Source organism: Poecilia reticulata, linkage group LG14 (assembly GCF_000633615.1).
Source record: "Poecilia reticulata strain Guanapo linkage group LG14, Guppy_female_1.0+MT, whole genome shotgun sequence".
Lineage (NCBI taxonomy): Eukaryota > Metazoa > Chordata > Actinopteri > Cyprinodontiformes > Poeciliidae > Poecilia > Poecilia reticulata.
The window spans coordinates 10,222,404-10,238,875 of NC_024344.1; the positions used below are offsets into that span (position 1 = coordinate 10,222,404).

The window sequence follows — 16,472 nt, forward strand, 5'->3', positions numbered from 1 at the left end:
CCACCTTAATTGTCTACACATTTGTTTCCCTGATCTGTCTGCTGTGTTCCTGGCTCTTGATGATGCTGTTTGTTCGCTAATTTTCTCTTACGATCATCTGTGACTTTATAAACACCTGGATTCAAACTGAGATTCGGTGATTTTGTTTTCAGATGAGTTCTAAAGATTATGCAATCAGCGTAAAAGTGTTGTGAATAGCCATTTTACAATTATTCCTTGCTTTGTGTCAGATTTTGTGTCTGTAAAGTGACATGGGAAAAATGCCAGGCACAGTGACGTGTTTGAAAAGTACTGTAGCTGTACAGCAGTGTATATTTGCCATGTGAGTCGTTTAATTGATTTTTAATGCAGCAATGCATTTTTTGTAGAATGAAATTAAAAAATGGGAATTTCTAAAACTTCAGAAACCTTAAAATTTCCACGAGTTTTAAAAAGTCTGTAAATGCGTCTCAAAATTGCTCAGATTTTGAAACGCATTGAAAACGGAAATGAACTAACCTACACTTTATTACATGGTTCAAAAAATGTTTTATTTCTCGTAAATTTATAAATCTTAAAACAAAGATCCGATTTGTACGTGATTCATCAACAATCACCATAAGAACGCGTCTCAAGTTGCGGAGTTGTAAATATCGAGCCTACGAGCGGACCGTGAAGGCATCACCAAACTCTTCTGCCAGGCTACTTGTTAATCCTGACAGAGCGGCAGAGTTCAGAGTTACCGATGCAGGAAGGTGTGAACTTCAGTCCAAAGCCAGCGCAATATCTTTGTCGGATAAACTGGACACTTCTGTTTACTTCTGTGGTTCCACCAGTGGACGCAGCGTCCACTTTTCAATTTGTAAGTCCTATTTTTTTCCTTTTTCTATACTTTTATATGTGCGCGTTGATGTGAAGGGCAGCACCGGTGTGACCCAGACATGGCTGAGGCGCCCCCACCACAGGTACAGCCTGTCGATATTGACCCGGACTTTGAGCCCCTGCCCCGCCCGCGGTCCTGCACCTGGCCCCTGCATCGCCCGGAGCTCGTCGACCCCGCCGGGTCCAACACATCCTCCCCGGCGCCGTCAGTGCAGCAGGAGTCCGGAGGAAACGCGGAGTTCATCAGCAGCCTCGGCTTGTTGGAAGAGAACTATGAAGAATACGCAGAGGATAAAACACATTGCCATGTTTTTCACCACCACCACCAACATCATCATCATCTGCAGCAGCAGCAGCAGCAGCAGCTGCCGGGTCCCCAGCTGCCGCCTCAGCAACAGGTGTCCCCTTCAGGGGTCCCAGCCTTGGGCGCCTCCGGTCAGAGGAAGATCAGCTCGTCCCGTCGCAACGCCTGGGGTAACATGTCCTACGCTGACCTCATCACCAAAGCCATAGACAGCTCACCTGAGAAGAGGCTGACCCTGTCTCAGATCTACGACTGGATGGTGAAGAGTGTGCCCTACTTCAAGGATAAGGGAGACAGCAACAGCTCTGCGGGCTGGAAGGTGAGATTATTACCGTGTGTGTGAGAACTGAGACTTTTTTTTTTTATTTTTTTATGACGGACGAGCTTTAGTGATGCTGATGCTGACCGCAGAAGTTTTAACAGGAGCGCATCTAGATTATCACCAAAAACCATTAAAAAAAAAAAATCAGGCCACATTCAACTTTTTCACACTTTAACGTATTTATTTGTATATTTGGTATTTTATGTGCTAGATCATTAAAGTAAGGTGTAAATGAGAGGTAGACAGAATAAAGATTTTGAAACTGTAAATAGTTAAGTGTCATATATTTTGCCTTTACCCCCATTTACTTTGGGACCTCAAAGTAAAATCACCCAGCAGCTTTCAGAAAACAAATCTGTTAAATTCAATCTCAGCTTTGTGAAGACCTCCGAGGTTTGGTAGGGAGGCGGGGGGAGCAAATAGTATAAAGAAGCAGCTCATTGCAGATGTGGAGGAGCTGCAGACATTCACTTCTCAGGTGGGAGGGCAGGGCGTCTATTTGTTATGCTCTGCAGAAATGCAGCTTTTCTGGAAGAGCAGAAGAAAGTCATGAAGAAATCTAAAAGAGATCCSGTTGGAATTTTGCTTTTTGCCAGAATGTTACTTTTTGGTAGCAAAAAAGCTCTGATAAAAAAAACTATCATATCTACATTATATCCCCAGGGTGAAACCTGGTGGCAGCAGCATCATGCTGTTGAGACGCTTTTCTTCTGAAGTTGGTCAGAGTTGGTGGGAGGAGGACTTGATGAAATCTGGATTCCACATGTATGGAAAACCCTCCGAAAAAAGCCTGGAAGGCAAACAAGTTGACATGTCTGCACAAACATCCTTTTATTTATTTTTTTTATACTGTCCCACCTGGTGAGGAAATTACTCAGCAATGATAACGAGATAGAAACGAACCAGCAGACGAAAGTCGAAGGTGGGCAAAAAAGATGAGGCAAGTTAAAGCCTGCAATCAAACCGTGAGTCAAATTTACGTTCTGGCCTCACAGCGCTTCCCGCAACCTTCTTGCAATCTAGTGAGATGTAATTTCAAAGCTGTCAGGAAATGCCTTTGGGAAACCTCAAGCAAATATAGTCCCCATTGTTTAGCACCCCCATGTGAAAAGCTTGATCGCATCTCATGCTATGACTTATGGCTCCTTTACAGCTTCTTTCTCCTCCTTGTCTTAATCTGCACCTTTGTAGATGTAAAGGTGAACTGGCTGATGGGAATGTAGTTTTTTTTATCTTCTTTTTTTTTGGTTCTGTTAGAAGTTCCCTTGGCAATAACAGGAGGCGATGCAAACAACTCAATCAGCGTTGTGGAGTGTGTCAGAGGGGAAGAGGCAGGGAAAAGGGGGGGATGCTGGGAACGACGTCAAACATCCTTCATTCCTGAGTTGTGCGCTCATATCTCTACGTCCGTGTCTTCTAGAGTTTCCTCAGCGGATGCTAAAGCTTGGAAAAAGGGATCCCCACTCTTAATCCCATGGCTTCCTTTTATTTCCTTGTAGCTTTGTGGTTTACTCTTCATCTCCACTGCATGTTTTTCCCCCTCTTATCTACCAGTGAATAATTTTCTTAGTCCATAGGATGTTTTTCTTTGTACTTTCAAAAAAAATATATATTTTTTTACTTGAGTCATGTTTCACACCCCCTTAAAAACTAATTAAAAGAATAAATCTGGATGGGATTTTTTCTTTTGCTTTAAATCAAGAACAAAAACCCCCCAACCTCAGTTTAATATCATATCAACACATCTTTTTTTCAGTCTCTGCATTCCTGAATCTTGGCACTCCGACAGGCTTAGGAACCACAGGCTGATAGTTATTTTTGCACTTCCCTGTTAAAAAAACACTAAAGTCCCCCCACAATGAACTATGATGCATTTCCTGGTGAGTGGATGGAAAACAGGGCCATGTGTTAACATCTCCAAGCCGGCAAAACATGAGCACCGCTGCTGGAAAAAAAACAAAGAGGATCAGATGGAGCGTGTAGAGCCTCGCATGTACGCTTTGAAGTCTTTCACATTTTTCACGTTTCATCCATAAATCTGCATGTATTTTATTGGGATTTTTAATTTTGTTCTGCAACACAGTCTTTTGTATGTCAATCAAAAACTACATTTTTATTTATTCAAATATTATGCTACGCAGCTGAAATCTTGTTGATAAATAGATACATTTAGATTTTTGCACTTTAAATTAGGGGTATAACGGTAAAGGGTTGAGGTGGACGATAAGGACGTAGAATTTTATTAAATATGTTATTGTGATAATGATAAAGTTGTGATTAAAAAATCTATTTATTACTCATTTTTTAGGAAACTGCACAGCATTCATAGCTCTGTTAACATACTACTTTTRAAAAATATTAACTTATGAAACAGGCTAAAATAAAATAGTCAGTTTTGTTTTTTATTTAACATCATTAATTGGAATTTATCAAGATAACAGTAAATTTGATAAATATTAAATGACATGGTAAAAGCCCAGGCCTAATAAAGGGGAGGGGTATAAAAATGGGTGTGCCACACTTCCCAGATTTTTAGAGAGTGGTGAAAACATCCACTCCACATGCAAAATTACGAGGCACTGTGCATATTAAAACAAATGTGTTTTCAGGCCATTTGTCCGTTTTAGTCCCTTTTCTTTGCACAAACTGAAAAAAATGTCTGGCCTGCTGCGTCTCCCGATGAATCCCCTGTGGTGGCGGATGGAGAAAAGCCAGTGACCTCAGGGTGGGTGGAGGGCGTCAGGCTTTAGCCCCTGTGATTAGCCCACTCTAAACTGGCGATGGGTGGAGCGCAGGACGAGGGCGATGCCGGTGCCTTTACAGTTTCCTGTCCCCCCCCTCCTGTCATGGAGATTTCTTTGTTTTCCTTCTAAAAATTGCTGCGGCAGCTCAGCGATCGCGATACCTCTGCCACAAGCGACGACCCCAGGGACCTCGCAGGGAGGCGGTGGAGGGGGTGGTGGACTTCCCCTGGGATGTCGGTGGCTCTGTGAGGTGCCCGGCTTCAGCGTGCAGCAGACGTTAAGCGCTTCACTGGTACTGTTTTTCTCAACGAACTGTGACGTTGATGGAAAAGGAAGTGGCACCCTTGAGTTCAACAGGCACACGTTTGTTTTTAATCGAAGCCTTTTTTCTACACGTAGTTCCTCAAACATTTTTTTGTTTTATGCCGGTTTGGATCAGCAGCAGCARTAGGATGAGGATAAATCCCTGCATGGATTTGGTGGCAGCTTGCAGAATGTGTTATGAAATGGTTTATCTCCCATCTGGCTTGGGCGTCAAGAGGGCCCCTCAACTACAGATCTGTGCTGTCTGGTGCCAAATATTTGCGTACACTCGCTGTGGAAACTAATGGCAGATAAGCCTGAAAGTATTTATTCAGGAAGAGGTGAGTTGCCCAGTGGAAAAGCTCCACTTTTTAACAACACCCCATACATAAACAAGCTACAGCTGATGAAAGCAGCTATTACTGGCTTTGCAAAGTTAGCAAAACCTGAGCGGTGTTTTCAGTTCAAGGGAAATCTGAAGCGCTGCGTGAATGGAAAATATTTGTGCATTTAAATTTACCTTCATAGCGAGTTTACTCTATGAATATACATTCCAGTAACAATAGCATTTCCACTACAACCACGGGTTTCAGTTTATTTTATTGGAATTTTATGTGATAGAATAACAAAAAGCAGTGAAGTGGAAAGACACAAATGCGTAGCTACACATTAAAAAAAGCACCTTGAAAATTATGGCATTCTTCTGGTGTCAGTGCACTTTTGTCTGACAGTCATAAATAAAATCCAGTGCAACTAATTGCAAGGTTTCCCCCAGAAAACTTGCTAAGCCCGGCACTCGGGCAGTCATTCATCCAGCGGCCCGTCGTGTTTTTGAGTAAAAAAAATGTTTAAAGTTGACTTGAAAATATCACTTGATAATTATGTGTAAATGGAAGGTTGGAAGATTAATATCTGAACACCAACTATAAAGTTTTAAAAATGCAAACATAAAAAAAAAATTATTAAATGAGTAAGCAATGCTTTGCCTGGTGGGGGCACAAGTAAAGCCTGGCGGCCCGCCAGGCTCATAATACACTGAGGGAAACCCTGCATTGCCTTCAGAGATCAGCCAAGTAGTAAATAGAGTCCAGAGACGTTTAAGGCAGGGTTATGACATAAAACAATATTCTACGTGTTAATGGAGCGCTCCTCAATCCATTAGGTGGGACAATCCATTGTTGACGGGCCAATATCTTTTAACGCAAAAGGTCAGCCATTGTCCAGAGAAAACCATAAGAAGTCTTATTTTCAGTTTACTATGAGTTCTTGTAGGAAAATATCAAACATTTGGAAGAAGGTTCTCTGGTCAGATTAGACCAGGAACATGATGAGAGACAGCACCACCCACCTGCACCATGAGTTATGGTAGTGGTTGCATCATGCTGTGGGGAAGGTAGTCAGAGTTAATGGATAGATAGAAGGAAAAACTGTTGCAGGCTGTAAAAGACACTGAGGTGCAGATTCACCTTTTTCACACCAAAGTTGCACACAGCAGATTTTTATTTTTAAAAAAGTTTGCAAGTGATTCACTTTTTTTTCCCCCTTCCACCACATAATTAAACTACTTCTGCACTACTTTGTGTTGGTCTGTCACATAAAACCCTTCTTAAGACCACCAACAAAACTATATCAACAACATAAACAGATTTTTTTTTTTTAAAAGATAAGAACAGCTCTCAGTCTTGAAGACTTTTAAAGAGGAGTGAGTTTAACTTGGGATGAGAAAAAGGAGCAGTCAGCTGACTGGTTGACCAAACTCACTGTCTATTCGTGTGAATCTGTTGTATGTGGATCTTTGCATTGTCCTCCAGCCTGTACGGGATAATAATCCCCTACTGTATTCTCTTCTTTTAGCAAAACAAACTTGGCCTTTAATGTCCTGCAAAAAAAGAATCATTGAAATGCATGGATCCAAAAGTTGTTTGGGTTTTGTTGCCCATTGTTACCAGGATTGTGGTCATGTCTCAAAGAAGATCTTTTTTGTCTGCTTTTTCTTTATCAGAAGTTGAACTCAGAATACAAAGCGCTTTGTTCTTTTATACCATTCATCTGAGGAAACAGGCCACTCCTCTTGATGCTTGGTGTTAATGAAGCAGTCTGCTTTTGTCCGTAGAGTTGTCAGATGGCTGCAGTGCTCTCTCGCTTCAGCAAGCTTCTTTTTTTTTTTTTTTCTGTTTTACCGCCCTGCAACAGACAACTCAGGTCCCACGCTTAAGCATCCGGGGTCAGAGGAGAGAGGGGGGGGTGGGGTGCACAGGAAGACTGTGTCAGGAAGTGGCTTGTCCTTTCACTGTAATCATCACGTTTTGTGCTTTACTATTCTTTTATTTACGTTAGATTTCTGGAAGCTTTGTCGTGGCCGGTACATGCTACAAGATGGCTCTGATTCAGCACATTTCCACCTTAAATCAACACAGTTGATTTAAGGTGGAACTGACGCAAAACAGCAACTTTTTTACAAATTAGATTTATTTAAATTTTTTTGGTCCAATGGGTTTGTTTTATGCAACATGTCATAAAAAAATTATCACATCAAAAGTATGCAGTGGTGTAAAAAAAAGTATTTTTTTCCCCTACAGATTTCTTTTTATTTATTTATTTTTTACATCTTTTAGATGATCACAAATTTTAATATCAGACAAAGATACACAAAAATAACTACAAAATGTGCAGTGTGGAGCGCTCATGCCACAGTCCAGTTTAGAGCAGGACTTTGACTAGGCCATGCCCAAACCATCATTTTGTTCTTTTTGAGGCATTCAGAGGTGAACCTTGGACCATTTTCCTTCTTCTTAACCCAAGTGAACAGATCACGATTCCAATGGCCGGTCATTGTTTGACTGGTAGAGAGCCGTATTCATTGCTCCATCAGCTGCAGCAAGTCGTCCAGGTACGCAAAGCGGCGCCAGATTTGCAAAAGTATTAGGATTCAATACGACGGTTTTGACAAATACAAGATGGGCCTTTACGTCCGTCATGGATGTTTTTTCTTTTCAATCTCTTTGTTACTGCTGGATCAAGAACGCTGATCTTAACTAAGGCAAATTAAACCTGCAGTTCTTGCAGCCATGCTGGTAGACCTCCTGGGAATGTTCCTCACCGCTCCATATTGTCTGTATTTGTGGGACTCATTGCAGTTTACTGTAGTTCCAGAAAAGAAATGGCTTTCTAACCCTTTCCAGACACATGCATGTCAATGACATTGGTCTCTGTGAGTTTCTTTTGAGTGGAGCATTCTTTTGTGTGACATTTTGAGATCTTTTGGCCACATTGTGTTCTCAAACAATCTTCTTTAGGTAATTTCTTGATTAATTCACCAAAAAGAGGATCTCCGCACAGTCAAGCATCAATTTTACAGTTACAGGCAATTGTTACTATATCAGTAACATCTTAGTCCCTGCCAACTTTCCCTACCAACACATAAGTTCTGAATACAGTCTACTTCTCTACTTCATTAATTCACTGGTACTTTGCATTTGAAACATGAACAATTGTTCACAATTTCCTCATTTTCTAGTTCTGCTGATTGGCAGTTTTTGGTCAAAAGCTGGAAAGTACATGATGCACGCATTGTTGACATAAAACAATAAAGGATTGGGGGAAAAAAAAGGCTTGATGGTCAATCAGCTGCCTAAGCTTAAAGTAAAAGGGAAGTGGCACAACTACATGTTTGTTTGTCTTAGCTCATTAGCTATCTATAGCTATATGACAAGGCCTGTTGCAATGAACAGTAAATTAACTAATCACATGATAAATTAAAACTAGCTCAATAAGTCCCATTTGTGTGATTTATAGTTTTTTTTTTCTTTTCTGTCTTTCTACCAAAAACTATATGGCAAAAATCTTCAGTCTGGTGCTTTGGTCTCAACTAGCCCTTTTTTGAAGTTCAGCTTTGTTTGTCATGATTCATTTTATTTGCTGTTTCTGTTGTTTTTTGACACTTAAAATGCTTTCCAGTGTTAAAGATTCATAAGAATGCGAAATGTATTGATCTTTGAAAATGTTTTCTTGCATTTTATACCATTATTATATTACTTGAAAATTGTCTCACAATTTTCAAGTAATATCAAGTTATCACAATAACTTGTGGGGTAATTTATTGTCCAACAAAATTACTTATCGTGTCAGGCCTATATATACCTATATCTATTTATGCATAGATTCATAACAACAGCTAAAGAAAATAGTCATCTAGCTATTTTCTGTAGCTAGCTAAATAGCTAGCTCTATAGCTCTGTGTAGAAAACAGCAAGCTAGCTATCTTCTGTAGCTATGTAGCTACAGAAAATTTCAGCTGTTTTGTGTTGTTATGAGTAATTAAGTAAAAGCCCCCATCATATACACAAAACCAACTTCCTAATTTAAGAGGCTGCAGCTCTCCAGCAGTCCGTCCCCTGAGAGCTCCTCTGTCCTGTCTGTGGTTTGGTTCTGGTGTTCTGTAGCATGTTTGGATTAATTGCAAGTGAGGCCACTTTCACTGTGGTTGCACCTGTTGCTGCAACTGGGCCCTGTTTGTGTACTTATCCTGTGACCGTTACTGCAAGCCTCATGCTTCACTACACAAGAAACAGCAGCTGTGTCACTTCGATTGTTTTGAAGTCCAGCGTGAGGAGTCCTTTCATGCAGGAGCAGCCGCCGCAGCTCCACTCGACAATATCTGATCGCAGATGATGCAGGGGTCACTGGGTGTCTTTGAGGTGAAAGAGCTCTGGGATCGAAATTGAAAGTAAAAATAAAAAAATAGTTTGAAATGATTAATATCCAAATGAAAATATGAAAATGTGGAATAAATTAGTATTTATCTCCAAACTAAAGAACACTTTCTATCTCTAGCTAAAACTGAAACTCCTTTGAGTAGTTTTCACAACTGGAGAATTACTATGATAACTTAACTTTGGGTAGTTTCTAAGGAGAAACTGAATAGAAATCTTATATCTTGGCACAGATTTTTAATTGGAAAATGGGGTGGACTTTGACTAAGTATTTTTGGACCCAAACCACTCGACTCTTGTAGCGTTGTTGTCCTGTTAGACCATAACTGAGGAAAGTAAGACCTGCAGTGCTTTAGATGTTATCCTGAGTTGTAAATTGGAAAAAGGGCTGGACTTTGACTGGATCATTCTGACACATAAATGTACGTGGATCCAAACCACTGGGCCTTTGTAGGGTATTTGTCCTGATTTAGTGATTCTCTGTCTGAGTTCTCTGAAGCCTCTAATGCAGTGGTTCTTAACCTTTTTTGAGGTACCGAACCCCCCAGTTGCATATGAGCATTCACCGAACCCTTCTTATTCCAACAACCCCCCCCCTCCCGACACACAAAATACTTTGCGCTATTCTGATTTAGTAATGTAATTATATTAGCTGTGTTACCACCCCCACACCACTAGAGGCAGTAGCAACCCCGAAAAGATGCAACTAAGGAGCAGATTTAGACTATAGAATTTGGTAAAAACTGTGAGCTTTGCTGAAGTAATTAAAGACAAAAGTTCAAATCCAGGCTGAGAGTGGAGCTCCTTCAATCAGTGCTCCTCCGCAGCCCTGATTGGCTAAGCAATGTAACGTGATCCTCTGCAGCAAGTGATGGCAAAGCGGCGCGTCATCACGACTTTACACAAGTGTGTTTTTACCTCCGCTGCAGAGGCTCCGCCGAACCCCTGAGACCGACTCATCGAACCCCTGGGGTTCGATCGAACCCAGGTTAAGAACCACTTCTCTAATGAATCTTTTCCCAAGATTGCCCAGCAGTTGTCTCCATTCAACTTCCCTTCAACTCAAACCATCTGCCCCTACTCAAGAAAAGCATCTCTACAGCATCATTCTGCCTCCATTGCGTTTTATAGTTGTGATGGGGATTTAAAGCTGATGTGCAGTTTTAATATTTTAGCACAAGTCCCATTTTGTATTTGGCCAAAAAGTAGCATTTTGGTCTCAGGTCACCATGGTGACTTCTTCCTTCTAGTTGTGTCTACGACATGATTTAAAACCTAAACGGAGTTGGCTGCACAGTTTTTTTATTTAAGGGTAAACAGAGTAAAGGAGGCAGGAACACATACAGAGACCGCACTTTTCAGATTTTAATTTGTTATTCAAACTGGGTTGCCTTTTTCCTTTGCTTCTTGTTGGTCTGTCACATAAAGTCTAAATGAATCAGGTTGGAATTTAAGGCTCTAATCAGACAAACTTGGCGTACATTCAGGTAAATATTCCTCTCTGGGAACGGTGCATATCTCAAAGTCCATTAAAAATGAGGCCCACATGATTAGAGAGATGCGTAGCAACAATAAGGCAGGCCACCTCAGGTCAGGCTTTCATAATTTGTGTGCAACGCTCCTGAATTAGTGGAGCAGTGAGGATGTCTTTTGTTCTCAAAGGGCTGAGGTGAGGTCTGTCAAGGACGAGGATTATCCCTGGCCAAGGGAGCCCCTCTGAGGTGTGCAGTCATGCAGCCCATGATCTACCGGGGCCACAGATCTCAGGCCTGGTTCAGCAAGACATGCCTCCTGGTCGATGGAATAAAAGTCAGTGTGCAGACTGACTCTGTGCTGCAAGCTGCTGAGATCTCAGGTTCTCCAATAATGACTCATTTCCTGTCTTCAGTTGCAGATTGAGCTCATCTAAAAAGGGGGGGAAAATGGAGAAAAAGTCACGAATAGACCGAACAAACGTCAGAATTAGCTCTGTGTTTTGTGCCCGTGCAGAAAGCGAGAGCTCCACCTTTGGTGTGCGTTCAGCCTCCATGTGCAGGATGTCCTCTGACACAGGAAGCCTTATTTTTCAAAAAAAGGAGTCAGTGGAAGAGAAGGGGTGGGGTCGTCGGGGCTGCCACGGTGAGTCACAAAACAGGTCAGCGCGCCACATTTCGGACCACTCTCCTCCTTTCTGCGGCTTTTCCATGCAACCTGTTTGCACGTCTCAGTCAGCGCTGGGCCGAGGAGCTCATGTTCAGCACAACGAACTCAGTGACCCCACTTCTGCAGGCTGAAAACGTGTGTCTTTTTCACCCTCCCTCACCATCTCCGCTGCGAACTCTGTAACCTCTCCTCACTCTGTAGAAATCCCCATTGTGCCTAATCCTCTGTAGGTGAATGTGTAGGCCGACGTTGAACGCCGCTCTTTGGGGATTAGTCTGAATTTAACAATGTTTAAACAAAGTTTTGATATTTTGCTAACGCATAATTGAAGGATTGTTTTTTTTTTTTTTTATCAGCAGATGTGGGTCATTAAGTTGACAAAAAACTCATGCAGGACCAAGATTCAAATAATCCGCCTGTAGGTTCAACTTTATCTCCATTCTTTTTGCATCCCTGTTGAATGCTGTGGTTGAGGACATCTGGCTTTACTAAAGGCTCACATGGTTATTTAGGGGAAATTCCCTGCTGGTACATGTTGTGTTGTATGTTAGTCTTTCATTACACCCACCGTCCAGAGCGTCAAGATTTCATATCGGGACCTTATTTTGTCTACAGTGGGCCGTGCTGCTTGTCTTTCACTCTTTCAACTCACTTTCTGAGTTTTGCCACAGGAGGATCATCTGAGTCATTTTCAGGGCTCCTAACATAACATTAGAGAAAAGGATTTGAATGTTGGCTTTAGTTGTGCACATGCTCTGACAAAGACAAAACGTGACCACATACAAAGAAAGAGACAGAGTTGTTCCAGACTAGTCCGAATTTGTGCCTTACCTGTCAAAGTTTGACAAATATGATATGTGATTTGTATTGCAGGCTTAAAATTAGCTTTCTTTTTCAGTTTACAGCAGAAGATAGAAGTGAGGGGTAAGACATGTAAAACAAACATGTGATTAAACCATCGGAAGAAGCTCATAGTCATGAAATGGGAGGGAAAAGACAGAAAACGTTTTATTGTCAAAAATCAGAAACGTGTGGTGTGCATTTATGTATTAAGCCGATTTATTCCTTAATGAAATCCACTGCAACCAATTTGCCGTTAGAAGTCACAAAATTGATGAAAGTCATGAGCAGGCGTCTGGAGCCGTATAGGAAGAAAGCCAATTGTCGAAAAGAAGTCATAAGATGTCTTTTGCAATTTGCCTCAAGCTGATTCAGGGCAGAGCAAACATATTGATGAAGATGCTCTGGTCAGATGATGCATTTTTAAGCTTGCAAGCTTAAAATGTGCAGCAAAAATTAATTATTTCATATAAAACCTAACACATTCCCACGATGACACATTTGATATGTCAGCATTATGTGGAGGAAATTATTTTCTTTAGCTGTGAATCAGCGGTCTGTTGTCGTTCAGTGTTACGTCGATTTTTGTTCTTTTTTGCTTCGATCATCATGTCTTCCACCAACTTCTCCTTATTATGACAAATTTTATTTGTGTTGCACGTTGCGGCAGCAGGCACTTCAAAATGCTTTGTCATCCTCCAAAGAAAATAAATATGTCATTTAGACAGGCAGTTTGTCACTCTTTGACTAAAAACTAAATATGAATTTCTTTACATCAGTCAACAATTTCCATGATCTCCAAATTTTTTCTGTCCAGAACTCCATCCGACACAACCTGTCACTGCACAGCCGCTTCGTGCGTATACAGAATGAAGGAACGGGGAAAAGCTCCTGGTGGATGCTGAATCCTGAAGGAGGAAAGAACGGAAAGTCGCCTCGACGCAGAGCCGTCTCCATGGACAACAACAACAAATTTGTCAAGAGTAAAGGAAGAGCCACAAAGAAAAAGGTATGAGGTTTTTGACGAACAGCATAACTCTGTTATTAAGACGGCCGGTGGGAGGTTTTCATGCGTTTTTCTGTCCTTAGATGTCTTTACAGGAAGGCATGGAGGGGGAAGGAAGCAGCCCAGGCTCCCAGTACTCCAACTGGCTGGGAAGCCCAAACTCCCACAACAACGAGGACTTTGAAGCCTGGAGCTCGTTCAGAACCCGCACCAGCTCCGACGCCAGCACTCTAAGTGGACGCCGTTCTCCGTTTCCCTCTGAGCAGGAGGATCTCGTGGAGTCTGACGGACACATGCTGTTCCCCGCCACGTCTGGGACCAAGATAACCTCCAGCCTTCCCAGCCTGTCCGAGGTGTCTGGATCCATGGGCCAACACGGCTCAGAAAGGGTCATGGAGAGCTTGCTGGACAACCTCCACTTGCTGTCTCCTAAAGCCCCCCAGCACGGCTCGGACTCGCCGCGTTCCCCAAACACCGCCAGGCTTCAGAGCGGCTCCTACGGTTCTCCTGGCCTGAGCCAGGACTACAGTAAGTGCATGTACAGCCAGGTGAGGCTGAACTCTCTGTCGCCTGTTCCCATGCAGACACTTCCGGAGAACAAGCCTGGCTTTGGAGGTTACGAGAACCAGTACATCTGTCCAGCAGGACTCCTCAAAGAGCTACTGACCGCTGACGCAGGCTCCAGTAGAGACATAATGCCTCCCAGTGACAGAAGGGTGTCTGACACTGGGAGGGTAAGTAGTCTCATGTCCGCTTACAGCAGTCACAACCATATAGCGAGTCATCCTGGTATTAAAATAATTACCCCTCCTCAGAGTCACCCAGGTCTACACGTAAACCCACAATCTATACATAGCCAAGGTCCTGCTCCCTCAAGAGACTTGAATAGTTGCAACATGATACCCTTGACTAGCCTGACTACTGTCTCAGGGGCTCCGCAACGACTGAACAGGCTGAGGACTTGCATGCAGCCTCCGCAAGGACATCTAGGACACACTAATGACTTTCCAGCGAGCTACACCAACAGCTACAAGGAACTGAACTTGGTTCACCCTCACAGCCATCATCAGGAGCGGCTACCCAGCGACCTGGACAACATGCCCATCGAGAGGCTGGAATGTGACCTGGAGTCGGTCCTTCATGACACCCTGATGGACGGCGGGGCGCTAGACTTTAATTTCGACCCTGCAGCTGGGTTTCCCCAGAGAGTGAAGAGCACCTCGCACAGCTGGGTGTCTGGTTAGGATTTGTCAGTGGAAGAAAAAGAGGAGGAATTAGTGCCGCCTTGGATGGTAGCATGCAAGGGAAATGTGTAAATATAGAAATTGTTCTTCTCTAAGAACGATTAAGAAAAGCCTGCCTCTACTGTTTAATATTTAAGACTAAAGCTGTATAATTAGCATCCTGTCTTAGAGATTAAAGCCATTATGAAATGAGATGTTGAACTGTTAGGAAGACATTGTTGCATAAGCCAATAAATAAAACTTGTTTTTTTGTTAAAATTGAAAATATAGTTATTTTTTTTTACTGTAACATAGAAAAAGTCTGAAGACTTTTCATTCTGACCACCACAGTGAGGTTTAGAGTGTTCTGTTTAGCACAAAAGTTCAAAATTTAAAGTAGCATAAAAACTTATTACTGAACTTTTTACAGGCTTTTATTTACCAATAGATGATGGTGAAATTTAGCTATAGATCTTTAAAGGTTAAGGACCCAGATGTGTGTAGAGTATATTTAAGAAGTTTTAGCACAATGGTAAAGTTTGTCTTAAATTTAGGGGAAATCACCAGAATATCAAAGTAATCAAATTTTTAAATAGCAAAACAAAAGAAATGGAGTTAAGCTGGACATCTTTACGATCTTTTCTGAGCCAGTTAGGAAGATGTAACCCAACATCATTCTGCCCAGACACGATATTAGAGTGAAATGTTTCTGAATCCATAATCTCCTCCTTCAAGCTGCTGTCACACTGTTTCTTATTTTTCCATCGGGATGAAGGATGTAAATATTAGTGTGATGCTGCATAAGCACAGAGTATGTTGCCTTTGCTCAGATTTCACTGTCTTGTTCTTTTTCTTCAGTGCCAGATAACGCCCTGACCATCTAGAGATGAAAGTCTGATTCACTGTACGCAGTTCATAAATTGTTCCTGAGTGGTCAAATGAGCAGAAATACTCAAAAAGAAATAAGTCAGAGCCTCCTCTAGTTGGCGCCACTTCCAGTGTTTGGCATACCAAATAGTAAATCTTCACCAGCGCAGACAGAGCTTCTGCACATCATGTCAGGTAATGATTAGGTAACATTATTATTGGCTCAGTGCTGCAGAATATGTATTTTACACTAATAGACGCAAATAAAGTCAAAAGTTTAGCGTTATTTAATCTAAACTAGGCGATGTAAGCCGCTGAAATGCAAGGCAGGTACAGAACAGGGCAACGGAGTATTATGAGTCGAGAGGAGTCGGGAGGAGTTGATGATTAGCTTAATGGTTTTGGTTTTTGAGAACCTCCTGCAGCCAATCAACCAACCTTCATGGACAGAAACCAAGCTTGTTGCAAACATCAGAACTTTTTAGTGTTCTGATTTTCTAGATGAAAATAATAAAAAAAAACATCTTATTTTCCAGTGGAACGTCATAAAACGGGATATCTGAAATTAACCCAGCATTGATACATTCTGGATGAAGGTATTTATTGTTTATTTCATAATTATAGATGATAGATTCCCTCTTTGTGCTTTACTGGTGTGAAAATACATGTGAGTGTGCTGTGTGTGCAAAAAGGTGAATCGTATTAGGTTTGCTTTTGTTGTTTTTCATTTATATCAAACTTCTTTCAACAAATGACATTACAGAAGCAGAAGAAATGCCACCATGTATGTATTATATTTTGAAGAAGTTGCATATATTTCAATCATTTGTGATTGTTTTTCTCTTGTGTGTAATTATGTCTTACGCAGTAAATAATTGTTGTTTTGTCAGCAATGGTTTTCTTGTTAATAGGTCATTTTAGACAAACTGTGGATTTAAAAGTAAAGGTAATTTTTTTTGTAAACTTGCTGTTTCAACACATTTTCTTTTATTAAATCAATCATTTTAATGTTTATCTAAAGAAAGGGAGATTTTAAAAAGACTGAAAAGGTGAAATGTTTGATTTATTCTCGCTGATGCAGTGAGAAAAATTGTTTATGATGGGAAGGCAGCATTCATAGAGTCAGACAAGGTTCAATAACATTCGGT

At 41.5% G+C, this 16,472-nt stretch overlaps 1 protein-coding gene across 1 annotated transcript; it reads left to right on the top strand.

The window, feature by feature from the left end:
• Positions 1-454: 454 nt before the first annotated feature.
• LOC103475797 (forkhead box protein O1-A) lies at positions 455-15,580 on the top strand. The gene is made up of 3 exons (XM_008427670.2): positions 455-1,484; positions 13,046-13,237; positions 13,318-15,580. The coding sequence occupies exons 1-3, from the start codon at positions 921-923 to the stop codon at positions 14,476-14,478; spliced, it is 1,917 nt and encodes a 638-aa protein (XP_008425892.1). The 5' UTR covers positions 455-920; the 3' UTR covers positions 14,479-15,580.
• Positions 15,581-16,472: the final 892 nt, after the last annotated feature.